The sequence below is a fragment of the Panthera leo genome, chromosome E2, assembly GCF_018350215.1.
Source record: "Panthera leo isolate Ple1 chromosome E2, P.leo_Ple1_pat1.1, whole genome shotgun sequence".
Lineage (NCBI taxonomy): Eukaryota > Metazoa > Chordata > Mammalia > Carnivora > Felidae > Panthera > Panthera leo.
Window position 1 is genome coordinate 15,982,985 of NC_056693.1, and position 21,841 is coordinate 16,004,825.

General features: G+C 37.2%; 1 protein-coding gene across 7 annotated transcripts in view; it reads right to left on the reverse strand.

The window, feature by feature from the left end:
* Window positions 1–710: 710 nt before the first annotated feature.
* Window positions 711–21,841, reverse strand: part of LOC122208711 (zinc finger protein 585A) — a 109,202-nt gene continuing 88,071 nt past the window's right edge. The window contains exons 1-6 of one of the 7 annotated variants that reach the window (XM_042920054.1): window positions 19,355–19,425; window positions 17,457–17,562; window positions 14,709–14,791; window positions 12,787–12,913; window positions 10,033–10,131; window positions 711–2,418 (exon numbers count right to left, since the gene is read on the reverse strand). In XM_042920054.1, coding sequence (XP_042775988.1) covers window positions 908–2,418; window positions 10,033–10,131; window positions 12,787–12,913; window positions 14,709–14,717 — 1,746 coding nt within the window. In that variant the 5' untranslated portion in view covers window positions 14,718–14,791; window positions 17,457–17,562; window positions 19,355–19,425 and the 3' untranslated portion in view covers window positions 711–907. Of the gene's footprint in view, window positions 2,419–10,032; window positions 10,132–12,786; window positions 12,914–14,708; window positions 14,792–17,089; window positions 17,215–17,456; window positions 17,563–18,909; window positions 18,983–19,301; window positions 19,426–20,021; window positions 20,249–21,841 lie in introns of those variants that run through there. The other 6 variants (XM_042920055.1, XM_042920059.1, XM_042920053.1 and 3 more) reach the window with 6 other exon arrangements.

Consider the following 21,841-nt stretch of genomic DNA (forward strand, 5'->3'; position numbering starts at 1 on the left):
GAAAAATTGGTGGGGATGTTATTCTAAAACAGGTACAGGCAAAAATTTTTGTGAGGAACCAGACAGTAAATATTTTAGGCTTTGTCGGCCATATGGCCTCTGCTGCAGGTATTCAGCTGTGCCAGAGTATGAAAGCATCCATAGTGGTATGTAAACAAATCAATGTCAGTCTTCCAATAAAACTCACATGTTAAATCCTCATGATTTTCATATTCTACTAGACTGTGCAGAAAAAAATACTTAAAACTCAAAAAGGCACAAGTAATTACTTAGGAATAAAGATCTTCTAAGTTCATTACACCCATATTGACTTGGTCTCTTAATAATTCACTAATAGTAATACAAATAATATTAAAAATAGTATCTAATACTTACTGAATAGAGACTATGTTTAAGATAGCTTTCCAAGTTTTCTACATTTCAAAAACAGCACTATAATGCAAGTACTGTTATCACCACTTATAAATGACTCCCACAGGGATAATATCTTGCCCAATGTCATACAGGCTGTAAAGCATCAAATGACAATCACTATGGTTTTTGTTAGATCAACAGGGGTTTTCTGTGGTATGCGTTTCCTCAAATTTAACAATAATTGATGAGGGCTGGAGAGCTTTTATAAATAAAGCATAAAAAACAAGGGAATATCCACATTCTCTGAATTTTCCTCCAAGATGAATATTCTGATAATCTGTAAATAGAGAAATGCTAGTAAAGTCTTCCCTGTTATATAAAAATACATTATAAATTTATTAATCTGAACATTTGAGTCATAACAAAAATTCCAAACATTATTTACATTTTAAGGAGTTCTCACCAGTATAAATTGCTTGCCTTATAAAAACTGAACCATACCTAAAAGTATTCCCATATTCCTTTCATTCACACTGTTTCTCAGTATTATAAATCACTTATGTACTATACATTCTCTACTGCATATATATGCCTTTCCACAGTCCTTATATTCATAAGCCTTCTCTCCAGTATGAATTCTCTGATGTACTTTAAGACTTGACCTAAGCCTAAAGGACTTCTCACATGTGTTACATTCAAAAGGTTTCTCACCACTGTGAATACTCTGGTGTCTAGTAAGTCGCCCATACACACTAAAAGCCTTCCCACATTCCTTACATTCATAGGGTTTCTCACCAGTATGAAATCTATGATGTACAATTAGTTGATGGCCACTACTAAAAGCCTTCCCACACTCTTTACATTCATGGGGCTTCTCACCAGTATGAATTCTATGATGTACTCTGAGGCTTTCAATATGACTAAAGGCCTTCCAGCATTCCTTACATTCATATGGTTTCTCACCTGTATGAATTCTCTCATGCCTAACAAGGTTTGAGGTGCGACTAAAAGCCTTCCCACATTCTTTACATTCATAGGGTTTCTCACCAGTATGAATTCTATGATGCATTCTTAGGCTTCCACCATGAAGAAAGGCTTTCCCACATTCTTTACATTTATAGGGTTTCTCACCAGTATGAATTCTCTCATGTTGAATAAGTGCTGAAGCATGACTAAAGGCCTTCCCACATTCATTACATTCATAGGGTTTTATACCAATATGCACTCTCTGATGTGGAATGAGCTGATAACCACGACTAAATGTCATCCCACATTCCTTACATTCATAGGGCTTCTCCCCAGTATGAATTCTCTCATGCTGAACAAGATTTGAGGCACGTCTAAAGGCCTTCCCACATTCCTTACATTCATATGGTTTCTCACCAGTATGAATTCTATGATGTACTCTTAGATCTATACCACGACTAAAGGTCATCCCACACTCATGGCACTCATAGGGTTTTTCACCAGTATGAATTCTGTCATGTTGCACAAGATGAGAGGCTTGATTAAAGGCCTTCCCACATTCCTTACATTCATAGGGTTTCTCACCAGTATGAATTCTCTGATGTATTCTAAGTCTTCCACCCTGACTAAAGGCCTTCCCACATTCATTACAAACATAGGCTTTCTCACCAGTATGAACTCTCCCATGTTGAGTAAGATGTGAGGCACGACTAAAGGCTTTCCCACATTGTTCACATTCATAGGGTTTCTCACCAGTGTGAATTCTCTGATGAACTCTCAGGTCCATCCTACGACTAAACATCATTCCACATTGCTCACATTTATAAGGTTTTTCACCAGTATGAATTCTCTGATGTTGCAGAAGGTTGGATGCACGATTAAAGGACTTTCCACACTGCTCACATTCATAGGGTTTCTCACCAGTATGAATTCTCTGATGTACTATAAGGTCTGTATGTCGACTAAAGGCCTTCCCACATTTGTCACATTCATAGGGTTTCTCTCTAGTATGAATTTTCTGACGTAGAGTAAGAGGTGAATGTTTTTTATACACGTGTACTTTTTCACAGCTGATTATTTCATATTTTGACTCCAAGTCTAAAAGAAATGAGAAAAACATTTTGTTTTCCTGGACATAAATATTTTATAGTAAATTTCTTTAAAAATTAAAAACATTACCTATGAAAGATGAATACTCTAGAGAGTATTCTCCAAAATCAGCTATACAGTTTGCATTACTACTGACAATGTCTCCATAACTCATTTATTACGTTACTACAATAATTTAATGTATTCTCTCCAGTATCAGTTTCCGCGCGTGTGTGTGTGTGTGTGTGTGTGTGTGTGTGTGTAAAACATGGCAACTATTTATACCTGATCTTTCTCCAATTATATTTTCCCTTTAAAATACAAATATTGGGGTGCCTGGGTGGCTCAGTCGGTTGGGCGGCCGACTGCAGTTCAAGTCATGATCTTGCAGTCTGTGAGTTCAAGCCCCATGTTGGGCTCTGCACTGATAGCTCAGAGCCTGGAGCCTGCTTCAAACTCTGTCTCCGTCTCTCTCTGCCCCTCCCCTGCTCCGTGTCTCTCTCTCTCAAAAATAAAATAAAAACATAAAAAAAAATTAAGAAAAAATAATAAAATACAAATATTGTGGTCATTTCCTCTAATGCACAGCCATGTGTGCATTTCTTTGTTCTCATTTTAAATAAAATAATAAAAGTTCTTGTTTGCTTATTTTCACTGAGCTTTTTCTTATTAGGTACCCATTCTACAAATTTTCCAACTGTTTTATTCCTTCATATCTTTTCTCAGGTCCCTTTCTACAAGTCTGTCAATGAATTTTCAGACAGGGATGAAGTATACACCCTGCTAAAAGTCTTATGGATTTTGAACGGTTGGGTATTTTGAAGAAAAGAAGTGAAACTCAACTATAGAGCAAAGAAATCTGGAAAAAGAGTTACAGGAACTATGTGAAAAACATATTTGAACAGACATAGCCTGCAGAATAACAAAAAATATGAAAGGATATCTTGAAAAAATTTCTATGTGCTGAATGAGTGGGAAGAGACTTGGGGACAAGAAATGCCATCTTTTTTTTTTTTTTTTTTTTAATTATTGTTAAGTCAGCTAACATACAGTGTACTCTTGGCTTCAGGAGTAGATTCTTGTAAGTATAGTATGTACCAAATTCTGAGATAATACAAACACTTTCTCTCCAAAACCAAGTAACAACAGGAATTATAACAATACCAGAAAACCAAAACACATTTGATGTGGAAACGGAAGTACCCTCTCCAGAATAAAACTGGGAAAGTATGGAAATAAAAAAACAGAAAGGGTACAATAGAGAAAATAAGTACATACCAGAATTTTAGGCATTCAATTTGAGCACTCAGAGAATTCAAAGATTTAAGTAATTGTTGCTATTAAAATGGAAGAAATAAATGAGTCAAGGAACCAATTCCAAAACTTAGAAAACAAGCAAACTAAAAGAAAGAAAAAACAAATTAAGAGCACAACGTAATGAGTTAGAAAAGTGTAGTAGTAACAAATAAAAAGCTGGTGCTTTAAAAATCAAGAAGTAAACATTAGCCAAACCAATCAAAAAGAAGTAAAAACAAAAAATAAGAAGAAATGATTAAGGGGGAAATGCAAAACTAAAATGAATTTTACTGAAATTTTGAATACTTTGAATACATCACTAATACTTCTGAAATAATGGAATGGATAATTTTCTAGAAAAATTCATCAAAATTCACCAAAAAATCACCTAGAAGGCTTAAACAGACCAATTACAATAGAACAGAAAAAGTTGTCAAAAAAAAAAATAGTTGTAATGAGTATTCTTTAACTTCTAAATTATCATTTCTAAAAATAATGTCCATTATATGGATCTAGCATGGTTAGATAAAGAAAACAATTTAGAACAGGTCAAAAAAGGTGAACCTAGAAATCTTAGGCAAAAAAGAAATGAAAATGTCAAAGACTTACAGAAGTATGACTGGCCAACACTGTGAAAATAGTAGCATAAAAATGATTGTGATAAATATAAACAATATAAAAAGCAACGAGTCCGCAATGACACAAGAGAAAATAAATGAAATATAATTTCACTGTTAAATAACTCCTTAATTGAAGAAGTTCTAGTGCCATCACAGTGATGTAAATCCCTTACAGTCATTTCCCTCTCTGACTGATATCAACTAAAAATGCTTGACAAAATAACAAAATCAAACACATGAAGTCAGTAAATTTGAGTAAACAAAAGAAGACAACTGTAGTGGGGTACCTGGGTGGCTCAGTAAATACAGCATGCTACTCTTGATCTCAGAGTTGTGAGTCCAAGCCCCCGTTGTGTGTGGAGCCTACTTAAAAAAAATTAAATTAAAGGGGTGCCTGGGTGGCTCAGTCGGTTGAGTGTCCGACTTCGGCTCAGGTCATGATCTCATGGTTTGTGGGTTTGAGCCCCGCGTCAGGCTCTGTGCTGACAGCTCAGAGCCTGGAGCCTGCTTCAGATTCTGTGTCTCCCTCTCTCTCTCTGTCCCTCCCCTGCTCGCACTCTCTCTCAATAAGAAATAAACATTAAAAAAATTTTTTTAAATAAAAAATTAAAAAAAAAAAGACCTGTAGAGAGGAGTGAAAACCTTAAAAAGTAAACTACATTAGGGTGAGTTTCTTGCTATTTTCTTTTTATTTTTCAACATTTATTTATTTTTGAGAAAGCGAGACAGAGCACGAGTGGGGGAGGGGCAGAGAGAGGGCATTGGGGGTACACAGAATCCAAAGCAGGCTCCAGGCTCTGAGTTGTCAGCACAGAGCCTGACGCAGGGCTCAAACTCACGGATCATGAGATCATGACCTGAGCCGAAGTTGGCCGCCCAACCAACTGGGCCACCCAGGTACCCCTCTTGCTATTTTCTATATCACAACCTTGCCACAAGGGAGGGGCCCAGTCACACTGGGGCAAAAAATGGGCTGTAAAAGCCCTGACGTATTTGTTGCTACAATAATCATGGCAGGGGCACCTGGATGGCTCAGTCAGTTAAGGTTCCAACTTTGGCTCAGGTCATGATCTCTTGGTCTGCTGTCCATGGATTCGAGCCCCACATTGGGACCTGTGCTGACAGCTTAGAGCCTAAAGCCTGCTTAGGATTCTGTGTCTCCCTCTCACTAGCCCTCCCCAACTCTCACACTCTCTCAAAATAACAAACTAATATTTAAAAAAATAAAGAATCATGATAAGGAACACTACCAAACTGGAAAGTGAGAGAAGAAAACATTCTGAAAAAGCTTAGCCTAAACCTGAATCACACATGCATGAGAAGGACACAAACCAGTGTAAGCAAAGCCTCAGAGAATTAAACTACTGCCCATAAACAGGACAGAATATATAGTCTAAGTTTTATTGCTTTGCTAATTTGCTAAAATACAGTAGCAATATCCTACTTACAATAATAGATAGAAGAACCAGGCCAATCAACAAGGAAACAGAGGGCTTGAACAACACTCTAAACAAACTGAACCTAACATACGTGTATATTCTGTACACAACGGCAGAATACACATTCTTTTCAAGTACATGTGGTACATTCTTCAAGATACACATTAGACCCAAATCAACTATCAACAAAATTTAAAAGATTGAAATGAGAGTGTCTTTTCTGATCACAAAGGAACAAAATTACAAATAACAGAAGGAAAAGTAGAAAATACACAAACATGTGGAAATAGCACACACTTAAATTAGCAATAGAAAAGAAATTACACGGGAAATTAGAAAGTATCTGAAGATAAATGGAAATGAAAATATACTGAACCTTATAGGATGCAGCAAACCCTGTGGTTTTCAGTCTGTCACCACTGGGTATGATGTTAGCTGTGGACTAACACAGATGGCCTTTATTTTGGTGAGGTAGTTTCCTTCTATTCCTGGTTTCTCAAGTGTTTGTCATGAAAAATATTATATTCTGTTAAATTCTTTTTCTATATCAATTGAGATAACCCTGTGTTTTTCCCTCTTCATTCTGTTAATGTGGTGTATTGCATGCTTGATTTTTATATATGGCATCATCCTTGCATTCCAGAAAAAAACTCCATTTTCATATGCTGTTGCATTCAGTTTGCTAGTATTTTTGTTGAGAACTTTTGCCTCACTTAATATGCATCAGCAACATTGATCTATGGGTTTCTCTTCTTGCACTGGATTTGTCTGGCTTTGATATTAGGGTAATGCTACCCTCATAGAGAAAATTTGGGAATGTTTCTTCTTCCTCTTCAAATTTTTGGAAGAGTTTGAGGGGAAGTGGTGTTAATTCTTTAACAGGGTTATTTTTTGTTATTTTTTTCTTTCCAAGTTTTTAAGTTATTTACCATACAGTATACCATTCTTAAATGTAGAATTTAATTATTCAACATATGTACACAACACCTGGTGCTCATCACAAGTGCCCTCCTTAGTACCCATCACCTTTCTAACTCATTCCTGCCCCACATCCCCTCTGGTAATCATCACTTTGTTTTCTATAGTTAAGATTCTGTTTCTTGATTTTCCTTTCTTCCTCCCACCCCACCCCATGTTTGTTTTGTTTCTTAAATTCCACATATGAGTGAAATCATACAGTATTTGTCTTTCTCTGACTTATTTTGCTTGGCATAATACTCTCCAGCTCCATCCATGTCATTGCAAATGGCAAGATTTTTTTTTAATGTTTATTTATTTTTGAAAGAGCACAAGCAGGGGAGGGGCAGAGAGAGGGGAACAGAAGGTCTGAAGCGGGCTCCATACTGACAGGCTGGCAGCAGCAAGCCTGATGCGGAGCTCAAACTCATGAACCATGAGATCATGACCTGACCTGAGCCAAAGTCAGACACTTAATTGATTGAGCCACCTAGGTGCCCCTCATTCTTTTTTATGGCTAATACTCGTGTGTGTGTGTGTGTGTGTGTGTGTGTGTGTGTGTGTGTGTGTGTGTGTGTACACCACATCTTCTTTATTCATTCATCAGTCAATGGACATTTGGGTTCTTTCCATAATTTGGCTATTGTTGATAATGCTGCTATAAACGTTGGAGTGCATGTATCCCTTTGACTTAGCATTGTATCCTTTGGGTAAATATGTAGTAGTTCAATTGCAGGATCTAGGATAGTTCTATTTTTAACCTTTTGAGGAACCTCTATACTATCTTCCACAGTGGCTGGGCCAGTTTGCATTCCCACAGTGTAAGAGGGTTTCCCTTTCTCTACATCCTAACACTTGTTTCCTGTGTTAATTTTAGCCACTCTGATAGGTGTGAGATGATATCTCATTGTTGTTGTTTTATTTGTATTTCCCTGATTATGAGTGATACTGACCATCTTTTCACATGTCTGTTTATTTTTGATTACTAATTCAATCTCTGTATAAGTCTGTTTAGATTTCTATTTCTTCATGATTCTGTATTGGTAGACTGTATGTCTTCAGGATTTCATTAGGTTACCCAGTTTGTGGGCATACAATTGTTCATAGTCCCTTCTTTCATTTCTGATTTTAGTTGAGTCCCCTCCTTAGTCAATCTAGCTAACATTTTCTCACTATGGTTGATTATTTTGAAGAACCAACTCTTGGTTTCATTGATTTTTTTCCTATTCTCTGTTTACCTCTGCTCTACTCTTTATTATTTTCTTTCTTTTGCTATCTTTGGGTTTAGTTCGTTCTTTTTTACCTAGTTCCTTGAGGTATGAAGTTAGGTTTTTAATTTGAGAATTTTCTAATTTTTTTGTTTGTTTTAAAGTTTACTTACTTATTTGGGGGGGAAGGGGCAGAGAGAGAGGAAGAGAAAGAATCCCAAGCAGCTGTCAGCATCGACCCGACATAGGGCTCGATCCCATGAGCCATGATCTGAACTGAAATCCAGAGTCAGACACCTAACTAACTGAGCCACCCAGGCGCCCCAAGAATTTTCTTTCTAATGCAAGCTATAAATTTCCTTTTTAGTACTGCTTTCAATGCATCCCGTAAGTTTTGGTGTGTAATAAGTTTTGAAATTAGAAAATATGAATTCCACTTTCTCAATTTTCAAGATTTTCTGACTATTCTAAATCCCTTGCATATTCACATGAATGTTATGATCAGGATGTCAGTTTCTACAAATAAGCTGATAGGATTTGGGGTAGTAATGCCATCTTAACAATATATTTTTAAAATTTTAATGTTTATTTTTAAGGGAGAGACAGAGTGCAAGCAGGAGAGGGGCAGAGAGAGATGGAGACAGAAACTAAAGCAGGTTCCAGGCTCTGAACTGTCAGCACAGAGGCCGACCCGGGGCTTGAACTCACGAGCCGTAAGATCATGACCTGAGCTGAAGTCGGATGCTTAACCGACTGAGCCACCCAGGCACCCTGCCATTTTAACAATATTAAGTATTCTGATTTTAAAAAAATGTTATATGAAATTAAAAAAACATAAATCGGAATTAGAAAAACTGAGAAATGAAATGATAGAGCTCAGGAATACAGCAGAGATAAAGAAAAAATGATTTCAGAATGATTTCAGAACCTATAAAGAAAAAAAACTCCCAGATTAATATTAGGATAAAACTTTTTAAAATAAAAATTAAGAAAGGAGAGCCTGGGTGGCTTAGCTGGTTAAGGTGCTGACTTCAGCTCAGGTCATGATCTCACATTCAAGCCCCACATCAAGCTCTGTGCTGAGTCAGAGCCTAGAGCTGCTTCAGATTCTGTGTCTCCTTCTCTCTCTGCCCCTCCCCTGCTTGTGCTCTCTCTCTCTCTCAAAAACAAATGTTAAAAAAATTTTTTTTAATATATTAAAAAAATAAAAATAAATAAAAATTAAGAAATAAATAACAAGTAAATGAGAGAAAGTGGAAAATCATTTAATGTTTATTTTATCTAGATTTCTGTTTTAAGTCTCATAATTATAAGGTTTGATTTTTGAACATTAAAGATAACAAAAAGTTTAATCAAATCATATCTTTAGAAATAATCTTAAAAACAACTATAATTTTTCTTAATGAATCACAACACAACATGATTTGATCCCCCATAGCATACTGACTTTGTTTTGTTAGTCACTATTCAATAACTCTGCTCTGATCTACCTGCTGCTCGTGAACAAACAACAGTCATATTCTCTTTCAGGCCTTTGCATTTGTCTACTCTTCTTGGAATGCTCTTCCTCTTATACTCAAATGGCCTGGGCCTTACCTTCCACATCCTACCTCCTCAGAAAAGCATTCCTGACCATCTTACCTTAATTTGTCTTGTCCTTAGTTTCCCTGACACTGTATTTCACTATGTGATGTTATGTACCTACTTATTTGTTTATATGTTTATTTTATGTCTTCCCTAATACACTATAAATTGCATTTCATTAGCCAGATATAGGAATGCATTTATCTTTAGGCAGTGAAGCCATATATATAAGTCCAAGTGCACAAGAGGATCTGGAGAGCAGCTGAGTCCAAAATATAGACAAAATGGTGCATGAGGAAGAAGGACAGTGCCCATTACTGAATTGGGAGGGAAATATGACAAGAGTAACAAAGGGAGTGGTTAAGGGGGTAAAGATGAAATTCATTGGGTAGCTAGCTCATGCAGAGCATAGATTTCCTCCCTAGATCACAAGTATGTTCTCCAACATGGAGTTTTCCAAGGTCTCTCCTTAACCACTTAGCTTTTACCTACACAGATATATTCCTTGCTCACACTTACCTGTACACCATCTTTTTGTGTCCTCCCTCACAACCATCCAGGGCTCTTTTCTTTGCTCCAATAATGTGATCACATCTGGCTTAGAAATGGAATGTTCTGCTTACAAAGAAAAAAAATGCACATGATATAGAACAAAACATTGCTTAGTTAAAATTATAGTAATTATAAAATTATATTATAGTACATTATAGTAAAAATACTATAAAATTATAGTAATCGGGGTGCCTGGGTGGCTCAGTGATTGGCGAAGTCAATCCAACTTCGGCTCAAGTCATGATCTCATGGTTTGTGGGTTCCAGCCCCACATCAGGCTCTGTGCTGACAGCTTGGAGCCTGGAGCCTGCTTTGGTTTCTGTGTCTCCCTCTCCTACTGTCCCTCCCCACATATGCTCTCTCTCTCTCTCTCAAAAATAGTATTTAAAAAAAAGAGATGCTTAAAAAATTATAATAATAAACTAAAGGTCAAAATGATGTTGAATAACATTTTTGAGAAGAGAGGGTAAAAGAACTAAAGAACAAGAAATCAGGTATAATAAGTTTTGTTTTTTTTTTTTTAACATATACTCACAAATCCTCTTTTTCTTGAGAGAATGCATAATACCATAGTTTAAAATACAGAATCTGGAGCTTTAGTTCAGTTCCTGTCTTTGCTACCTTCCACCTATGTCTGACCTTGGGAAAGTCACTTAAACCCAGTGCCTTAGTATCCTCACTTGTAAAATGGGAATAGGGCTGTCAGGAGGATCAAACAAGTTGATACATATATGTAAAATGCTCAGAGTGTTGCCAATTACATACTAAGAACAATGTTAGCTATTAATATTTTACTGATATTGCTGTCTTTCAAAGAGTACAAAGAAGGGCTCTCCGTAGGATATTCTTTCCATTTTAAATGTAATGTTCACAGATTACAACTTTCAACCACAAAACAGAAAGAATTTCTTATGAAATAGAGTGTGTATGCCTCAGTTTTCAATGAATTCCATTTATCTAATGCACCACTATTTTGATTGTAGAGCTCTTGGGGTGCATGGATGACTCTAAGCATCTGACTTTGGCTCAAGTCATGATCTCATGGTTTGTGGGTTCAAGCCCTAGTTGGGTTCTGGGATGACAGTGCAGAGCCTGCTTGGGATTCTCTCTCTCTCCGCCCCTCCCCAACTCGCACTTTCTCTCTCTCTCTCTCTCTCTCTCTCAAAATAAATAAAATAAACTTACAAAAAAATTGTAGAGGCCCTTTTAGGGCAATGAGAGTAATTCAGGACCCTGTGTCAAGCTGATTTCCCTGCAAGTGGGTAATAAAATGTAATCTCTATAGACATTCTGAGCATAAATAAATAGGAAAACTGAATCATTTAACAATGGTTATAATAATAAATGCCAGAGAATTCTAAACAAGATCCTGTTCATAAAGAAAAAGAGGTCACTGCAGAGGAGGTATGAGTATCACTGGACAGAGAAGATGAAGATGCTGTAGGGGCCAAGGGCAGACCATCCCGAAACATGCTACTTTGGCATGATGATTATTTTAAAAGCTAAATGCAAGGCTCCTGCAGCTAGTTGAACATATGACTCTTGATTTCGGCTCAGATCATGATCCCAGGGTCATGAGATGCAGATGTGTCAGGCTCTGGGTTGAACATGGAGCCTGTTCAAGTTTCTCTCTCTCCCTCCCTCCAACCCCCCCCCCCCCCCCCGCTTTCTCCCTCTGCCCCCTCTCCTGCTTGCATGCATGCTCTCAGTCTCAAAAATAAAATAATAAAATTTTAAAAAGGGTAAATGTAGGGGCGCCTAGCTGGCTCAGTTAGAGCATGTGACTCTTAATCTCAGGGATGAATTCAAGTCCCACACTGGGTATGGAGTCTACCAAAAAAAAAAAAAGTTAAATGCAAAAATAACACTATGATCCATACTTAGTCTCCAGAAAGCAAGAAATAAATCTCCTAATGGAAGGTACCCTCTCTGTATCAGAAGATAAAAAGACATCCTTATAACAGATATAGGGAATTCAGACCTGAGAAGGCTATTAACAACCCTTGTTACCTTTTTTTTTTTTTTTAATGTTTATTTATTTTTGAGAGAAAGAGGGTATGAGCAGCAGAGGGGCAGAGAGAGAGAGACAGAGGGAGAGAATATCTGAAGCAGGCTCTGTACAGCACAGAGCCTGACATGGGGCTTGAACTTATGAACTGTGAGATCATGACCTGAGCTGAAGTCAGAAGCTTAACCCACTGAGTTACCCAGGTGCCCCGACAACCAAATACTTTTTACTAATTTACTACCCCAGCCCAAATTCAGTTTAGAATTCCTTACTAATTGAAACTCTGAACATAAGTTTTCTTTGTCCTGTCAATTCTTCACAGGTTTGTCGTCTCTTTCTCTAAAAAGTGTAAAAACTGACTACTTTCATCATTTCTTCAAGTCTCAGTTTCATTTTTGAGACTGTGTACACATAATTAAACTCTGGTTTTTTTCTCCTGTTAATCTGTCTCACATAAATTTAATTCTTAGACTAGCTAGAAGAATCTTGAAGCATAAAGGAAAATTCTTCCTCCCCAACAATGTTTAATGGAGCTACAATTTCCAACCTGACAAAACTCAAATCATTTATTTCTTTGCAAAAAAAAAAAAAATAATAATAATAATAACAACAAAGAAATGTATCTAGTTTCCTAAAAGCAACCCTGAAAGTCATAGTGGGAAAAAATGCCTATTTCTAAATTATCTTAAATTACTAGAGGCTGATGAACATACCCAATGAGACCAAGTTATCATAGTTCTCCATCATCACATCCCGGTACAAGTTCTTCTGAACAGAGTCAAGATATTCCCACTCCTGCTGAGAGAAGTGTATGGCCACATCCCTGAATGTCACAGATCTCTGAAACGGCAAACCCATGTATTAGTGGGGAAATTAGAGGAATATTTTGAAGATGGAAGGAGAAGTACTATATTGCAGAAAGAAAGCAACATAGCAAATATGTAGGTTAAAAATATATAATACAGGAGGGGACTGAAGCAGAATATATACATATTTTTGAAGAAGCCTGCTGGAATAGACCAAATTTCCTGGCATATTCTTAAATATCTGAATCATTTGAGGATAGATAAAAATAATAATCATTGACTATTAAATCAAATAGTGAATACAAGCATAATGTTTATCTGTCACATAAATTCTCAGTAAACATGAGTTGAAGAAAATTTTTGCTTTTTAGAGAAAATTTAATCAAATATTTTTCAAAATGTAGTATGAAGTCTCAATTTTAGAAAACAGACTTTGTATAAAATTAAGAATTCCCTCAAGTATTAAATTTTCATTATTTCAGATCTTACCACAAATATTCTCTGTTTTGACAAACCCATGTACTTTCTGGCACATGACATAATTCAGGGACATACTGGATTTAATCATTTATACAGGTAGGATGTATTACATTTGTAAGGTCTTCCCCAATTCTGTGATTCTATGTTCACCTACTACTTATGACATATAGTTTCCTCATTGCCATCTACCACCTGTCACTGAACAGCTAGCTTAGCTGAGTATGGTAGGCAGCTTCCATTTAGGTTACCAGTGATCATCATCTAGTATTTATGCCCTTGTGTACTCTCCTTCACGTGTGTGGGCTGAGCTGAGTGACTTGCTTTTAATAAACAGAATATGACTAAAGTGACAAAATGTTATTTCTGATAGATTCCATATTGCTTGCCCTCTTTGGATGTCTCACTTGCTCAACTAAGTGTGGCCTCCCGGCAACAGCCCATGAGCAACTGGATCCTGTCAAAACCCACTTGAGTGAGCTTGGGAACAGATACACCAATGTTAGCCTTAAGATGACTTCAGCCCTGACCAACACCTTGATAGCCTTGTAAGAGATCCAGACAGGAGAGTCCAGCAAAGCCATGTCCAGGTTTCTGAACCACTGAAACTGTGAGATAAATGTTTACTGCTTTGAGCTGCTAAGTGTTGAGGTAATTTGTTACATAGCTAATAGATAACTAATACATTGAGTTAAGAATACTTAAGGGAGGGGGAGGGGTAAAAAAAAAAAAAAGAAAAAAAAGAATACTTAAGAAGGATGATGAATTATGCAGATGTCACCTAAATTTAGTATGTCTCATCCAACAACAGAAGAGTCTTCATATTTATCTCTAGAGATTTCCTGCCAAGGTCTATGACCAAATTTGCAAATCACAATCATATACCAATTCAAACAAATTATGAGATTTTACTCTATACTGAGATTTAAGTCCTTTGATACCAAATTTCTATCTTATCTACCTGGAAATCCCAAATCTGGAAAATTTCAAAGTTTTCTCATGGATGGTCAAATACAACCATTATTTCCATTTGACCACACTATTGTGCAACCTCACATAACACAAATCTATACCTCAAAGGGCATATCTCCTTTACTATTCCATTACTGCCCTTGATAAAAGAATGAACACTTAAGACATGTTGAATAACTCTGCAGTAATAACATGAACACTGGTTAGTTTAGAACAGGTCGCATGGAAAGGATGCTGGGTAATTTAGCATCACATTTCACCGGAACAAAAGATGGGTAAAAGGTTATTGGAGAGGCCTTTTCTTGGTAGTAAACTCTAGAAAATGTAATGAAAATATTCACATGACCTAAAAAAGGTTAAGGGAGGAAACATCAACTTACATGGGCCATGGTTTTAGGCCTACAAGAGTGGATCAGTCTTCAGGGTTCCTCTAACAGAATAGCACAGATCCAGAAAGCCAGAGCTGGGAGAAGAGAAAGATCTTAAAACCAGTTTTGCTTTAGTGTTCCCAACAGGACATAAACTAATGTCAGGATCTCCCACTCCAAGTTCCAAATCTACTTTCCAACACACACAATTTGGGTAGATTGGGATTACAGATAAGGTCATTTCCTTCCCCAAATCCCAGGGGTCTCTGATGAACAAAGTCAAGAACAGAAGCACATGTGCATTAAAGTCAGATGTGCACATATCAGCAGTTCTTTGGCCACTGCATCACTCTGGCGAGGCAGATGCGGACCTAAGAGTGGGCAGTGCAGTCTTGCTCTGAGCAGATCCTCTTCCTTCTATTCTCATCTTCTAAGCCCTATATCATCTTAATGAGAACCTCTTTAGGAAGTGGGTAAAGTTGGTTAAGACACTGGAGATGGAAAGTCAGTGTTCTGTACTCTAAGTCTAGAAAATCTTACCAGTTAAATAAATGACAAACCATCACTGTATTACAATACCAAGTAGACATCAAATGTGAAGTTGGGTAAAATATTTAAGGATATGAGAAAATATTCCAGATATACTGTCCAAAATAATTAGATTGGGGTGCCTGGGTGGCTCAGTCAGGTGAGCGTCTGACTTCAGCTCAGGTCATGATCTCACAGTCTGTGAGATCTCACAGTCTGTGAGTTCAAGCCCCGCGCAGGGCTCTGTGCTGACAGCTTGGGGCCTGGAGCCTGCTTCGGATTCTGTCTCCCTCTCTTTCTGCCCCACCCCCACGCACACTCTCTCAAAATAATAAATAAACATTAAAAAAAATTTTTTTAAACAGAATAATTAGATTGGCCAATATAATTATTTTTTTAAATATATGAATACATCAATCAGTGTAGAGAAAAAGTGATAGACAAATTAAAATCAGTAGATTAAAAAATCTGGAAGGTTATAAAACATTTTAACAGTGTTTATCTTTTTATTTTGATCTTGTTTTTATTTTTTAGTTAAAAAATGTTTAATGTTTATTTTTGAGATAGAACATTAGCAGGGAGGAGGGGCAGAGAGAGAGGGAGACACAGAAGCCAAAGCAGACTCCAGGCTCTGAGCTGTCAGCACAGAGCCTGACACAAGGCTTGAACTCACAAACCAGGAGATCATGATCTGAAGTTGAACGCTTAACCAACTGAGCCACCCAGACACCCCTTGATTTTTTTTTTTAAAGCTTACTTCATAATTACTGTAACAATGACCACAGGTTAACTTGAAAGATATGTGTATTTTTCCTTTACTTGTTAACAGGAAGATATCCAAAAAGAAAATAAAAAAAAAATCATTTGTTATCTAAATTTAGACTGTTTTACTGAACAGCTTATCTTTTGTCTGCTTCCTTTGGATCTATCTAAACTCATGTTATCATTTCTTCTCAGGCATGAGGGAGTTCTGTCTAGAAGATATAGGAACCCGTCTCTGTGTAATCTCTTGTATGAATTGATGATATCAATACAGCTTTATTTCAGGTCTTCTTGACAGAAGGGTTTATTTGGTTTATAAACCTGTCAGCTAAGCCATCATATCCCCCAGACAGCTGCTGCTTTGTGATATCCTATTAGTTTTACTGTGCATCTAACAAAATTAGAAGGAAAATGGTGAATATAAAAGTCATAGCACAAAATCCACTTATTACCATAGATATTTCATAGAATCTGTATATTTTGTTTATATCCCGACTGGTGTGTCTTCCTGTGAATTCACAAGGCAGGTCATCTAAATCTAGCTAGTGGTCTTCACCACACACTGCCTTACAATTATTTCTATTCAGATTTTACCTCATTTTAGATAATAAGCATTTTAAAGGAAGCAACTATGTCTTTCCAATGATTACCCCAAATCCTACAATTTCTAGGTCTAGCATATAGTAGGCACTTAATAAAAGTCTGATTTTACCACAAAATTCCATTTCTAGGAAATTTTTTAAGGAAATAACTATAGCAGTATGTAAGGCATGGTGCATCAAAGAATAATTTTTGATAACCAAAAATTAAAAACAGAACTATCTCATAGAAGGCAACAGGTTAAACATATATGGTCTGCAATATGGTGACATACTGTGGCTTCATTAATAATCCAGATGAAATGATGGAAAACAATATTAAGTCAGTGAAGAAGGCAGGTTTTAAAAGGTTTGCGTAATGTAGCTGATATCCTGTTGAAATTAAGAACACAAGCTCTGTTGTCAGATTTTAGGAATTGAAAATGAGCTTAAACTGTCAGAGTTAATAATACCTCAGTGCCTCTGTTGATTACAAAATCAGCAAAGAAAAGTTAAGAAGATTACCTACTACAGGGGTGCCTTGGTGGCTCAATCAGTTAAGTGTCTGACTTTGGCTCAGGTCATGATCTCACAGTTCGAGTCCGGCATTCGAGTCCCAACTATGCTGACAGCTCGGGGCCTGAAGCCGGCTTCAGATTCTGTGTGTGTGTCTCTCTCTCTGTCCCTCCTCCTGCACATGCTCTGTTTCTCTCTCTCAAAAATAAATAAACTTAAAAATATATATATAAAAATTTTTTAAAAAAAGAATATTACCTACTACCTATGACTGTTCTGAAGAATAACAAAGCAATCCATATTAACACTAAAAAGTATAACAAGATGGCTAATGTAAATTATCAATCACTACTAAAGATCAAAGTCATTATATTACCCTTAATCCATTATTATACATGGAAGTTAATTCTGCTGCATCATGTTATTCTCATAGAAAATTTGTGCTTCTTGGGCTTTCTCTTTTAAAAAATTTCAGTTCCTATCTTTGAGAAAAAATAATTCTTCTTAATAAAATCATGAGTAACATAAGAGAGACAGAGAGATTACCAGGCAGGAAAAGACAGTATGTTTCTTTCCTCACTCCCTAGCTGCTATATAAACACACACAGGTGTGGTTTATGATGCTGAATGGAGTTTTTCTTGCTCTCTCTAGCTATTAGGGAGTGATAAAGGGTATATATTATTATATATATATCTATAATCGGAATGTGATAAAATGCAATCATAACAAATGAGTGAATCTTACTCTGCATAATAGGGGGATTTATATTACAATCTTTATTTTCTGTTATAATAACTACCTTTGGAAATATTATTTGTACTTGCCAGACACTAAATTAGAATTTAGTGCTATTTTCTCTGTAAGTAACCTTAAATCTCTAAATTATTATGATCAGCACAGGAATTTTGACTTGCTCTATCTCCGACCTGGACCAGTTCATCCCTCCTTAGGGAATATGGTGGTCTCCCATTCCTGGGAGGTCACCATACTGATGCTGAAGTTACTGCACACACCCTATGGGCATGACACACCACAGGACAGAACTACTGGGCTGAAGTGATCCTCCTAGCTCAGCCTCCAAAGTACCTGGGACTATAGGCACGCACCACTGTGTCCAGCACTAAATTATTAATTATGAAAGTATGCATTATTTAGTAATTTGGTGCTACAAGATTTTCAGTAACATTTGTCATATCTAAAAGGTGAAAATTTAATGTTATTCAAACAAGGAGATCCCTGGCATTTCCTCCTCCCTAACAGAGGTAAAAGGAAACCCCATGATTGGGCTAGATTTGTTTTTCAAACTAAGAGTAGGACTCTGTGTCTTTTGTTTCACCAGTTATGTTTTGTCAAAACAAAGCCACACAGAAATGTTCACACATAATAAATTGGAAACACATACACCAAAATATTAAAAGTGATTATTTCTAGGCAGTAAGATTAAGGGTATTCTTATTTTCTTAAGTTTCTTAGGACATTAATTTCTTTTGCAGTAATTTTGCATTTATTCTATCATAAATACGACATAAAGATATTAGAAAGTATTTAAAATATTTTGTCACTGTTATGGCAGATGCTATATTTTCATCGTTAAAAAAAATCTGTACATATGAGGCCAGCTGTGAAAAAAGTGATTGAAACAGCCACCATTTACCTGTTCTTAAATATCCTGTAGCTGTACTACACTGATATAATCAGATATATTTCACTATAAAGATTTTTCCATTAACAGAAGGGAAGTAGGCTTTGCAGATTAATAAGACTATGTATGTAAAGTAGGCAGGAAAGTTGAGCACGGAGAAGTTGTCCAATAAATATGACTACATACCTTCCATTATTCTCTGAATAACCAATTAAAATGTCATTTTGGATACAATCTTCCCAAAAGGGTTTTACAAAATTCTATTTTTAATTTTATTTTAATTATAATTTAATTCCAATTTCAATTTCATTCTATTTTAATTTTAATTCTAAAATTTTCTTGAATACTATTATCCACAACTATGAAGATGGTTTACTTAAATCTTTCTTTATAATGACTAATTCTTATAAACAGAAATCGTATTATCTGCATAATACTGTCTCACTGATGTCATGTGCTTTCTTAACCACTCCCCTTCTCTTGATCAAGCTCTTGATCAAATCTCTTGATTTGTGCAAAATCGTCACAAGGTATAACAAAATTGTTCTTTTTGATTCTAAATAAAACCAGGTCTAAACCTTTTGAATTATGAAAATGAAAGTTTCCAAATATATGCAGCAATTATCTACACAATTTCAGGGAGCTGTGGTTCCCTCGACACCCATAGATACAAAGGACGCCTGGTTAAGAACTCCTGTTCTCGGACACTTGAATTCTGGCTCAGTCTCTTGTAAACACACGTCACAATGAACTTCACGTTTTCGTTGCTTAACTACAAACACCTGAAGGGGAATAACCAGAGTCACCACAATGCTGAGCATGTCTCTTCTACTCTCCATGGCTACACCTGCCGTAACCTCATACAGATAAACAGAATAAAGCAAGAGCGTTCACAGCTGGTTCTTGCCTATAAGGCTCAGAGAATGCGGACATTCTCAAACATGTGAACGAACCCCAGAGAACTCCCAGGAAGGACAGTCCCAGGAAGCAGCCGCAAAACTAGAGCCACGGTGTGTGAGAGACACTCACCACAGAGCCACCACAACCCAAGCTCACACGAAAGACACGCATCCTTACGTCTCCGTCACACGAGGGCACCCACACACCTCTCCTGGCCTTACCCAAGTCTGCACCCCCAGCTCCTCCTCCCACATAGACACACTCGCTTCCCGTCTTTCTCACAGGGATACAAGCACCCTCCTCTGCTGCTCAAGCACCCACAAGCCTGAGCCCCGGGAAGACTCAGCCCGCGCTCCCGGCTCCCGTGTTGACAGCGCCTCCCGCAATCCCACTCTCACCGCCGCTCCCCGTCCACGTGGGCTCTAAGCTACGTCTGCACAGCCTTTTCCGTCGCGACTCACGCCGACTTCTTCCTCGGACGGGGCCGCTCACGCGCGGCACGCAACAAGGGACATGCCAAAGGAGCCCCGTGTCCAAGTTACCACACCGACTGTGGGACCCGGAGAGCAGGGTCATTAAAAGTCCCGAAGTAAATCGGCTCGCCCCCCGCCCGAGCCCCGGAGACTTCTGGGAACGGCCGCGCGGCCCGGGCGTGCGCAGGCGCAGATCCCTGAACTGCTGGAGCCCCGGACCTGAGGTTGAGGGCGCGTTCTGCGCTGGTCCTGGCGGGGAGAGGGCGAGTCCCTGATGGTCCTGTACCAGGGAGTTCTGAGAAAGGGTGTGCGGAGCTCTTCCCTTCCGAGGCCTTAGGCCTGTGTGTGAGGATCCGCCTTGTAGAATCGGCGACGTGGCCCTGAGGACCGTGGCGTGCTTGCATGGGTGTGAACATCTGAACGTGGGTTCATAGTCTAGCCAAAACTATGTGTGTACGTGTGTATCTCTTTACTAAAACCTCATTACACCTGAAATGTCACAGGTACTATTATGTTTCCATTTTAGAATTGAAGCTTCTGAGATAAAAGGAGGTTACATACTGTGTACAAGTTATACAGTTTAGTGGCAAAGTTTTGTTTCCAGGTCAGATAACGTGGATAATGTGAGACCGTACTGTATAATGCCTTTTCTTTGTAGGGAAAGAGAGAGTGAACTTGGGTCCTTTTAAAGACTATCCAGAAAAAAATACTTTATTCACGTTTCACGATACTGTGCCCACCAGAAACGGACTTTTGTGACAGGGAATTTTTTCATCCCTTTCTGTTGTGTTGTGAATGATGTCGGCTTGACAGTAAAGAAGCCCATAGGTGAACTAACATCTTTAACTTGTGAGATCCCATTGAAAAATATTTTCCGTCTCAGGCAGACGGACAATAAGATAAATTTTGGCTACAGACTTAAAAAATCTAGAAAGAAGGTGCTATCATAAAAATCAGGGTTGTGTCCATATGTATTTAGAATCATAAGTTTACCAAATGGGAAATATAAAGTTAGTCAAAGGATGCCCAAATTTTATCACTATTACATATTTGAAATATGTGTAGCAATTCAAAAGGTATTAACATGTTTAAAAAGGTAAGCAACCTTTCCTTATATTTATTTATCTCAGTCATACGGTAGCTCACGTTAGAGTCTCCAACGTTTTGATTTTGTTGGTGTGTATCCTTCCGGGGAAGTTATTTTCACATACAAATACATTTACTATAAAATGTATATATGTATATATGTGTATATATACATATATATATGTATATATACACATATATATACACACAAACACATATACATAATTTCAAGTACATTTATATGTTATATGCATATACGTTTGTATTTTTCCTCACACAAATGTGTTTCCAAATCAGTACATAGTGTCATAATTTCCAACAGTTGCCTAAGGGCGCAAAGTATGGCTACACCCTAATTTAAGAAACAAGTCTTCTACTAAGTATTTTAAAGAATTTCCTTTGTTAAAAGCAATACTCTAATCAGTATTCCTACATATACATCAGTTTGCTTATTTTTAGGTTGATATGTAAATTAAATTCTCAAAAGTGGGTTATGTGAATTTTGACTTGTGATGTTGACAAATTTCTCCTTAACATGACTGTACCATTTTACATTTTCGCAGTAATGTATGGAGTATTTATTTCCATACTCAACACAACTCATTTTGCCTAGTTCTTATTCTAATGCTCCACTTTCTCCAAGCCTGAAAAAGCATCTA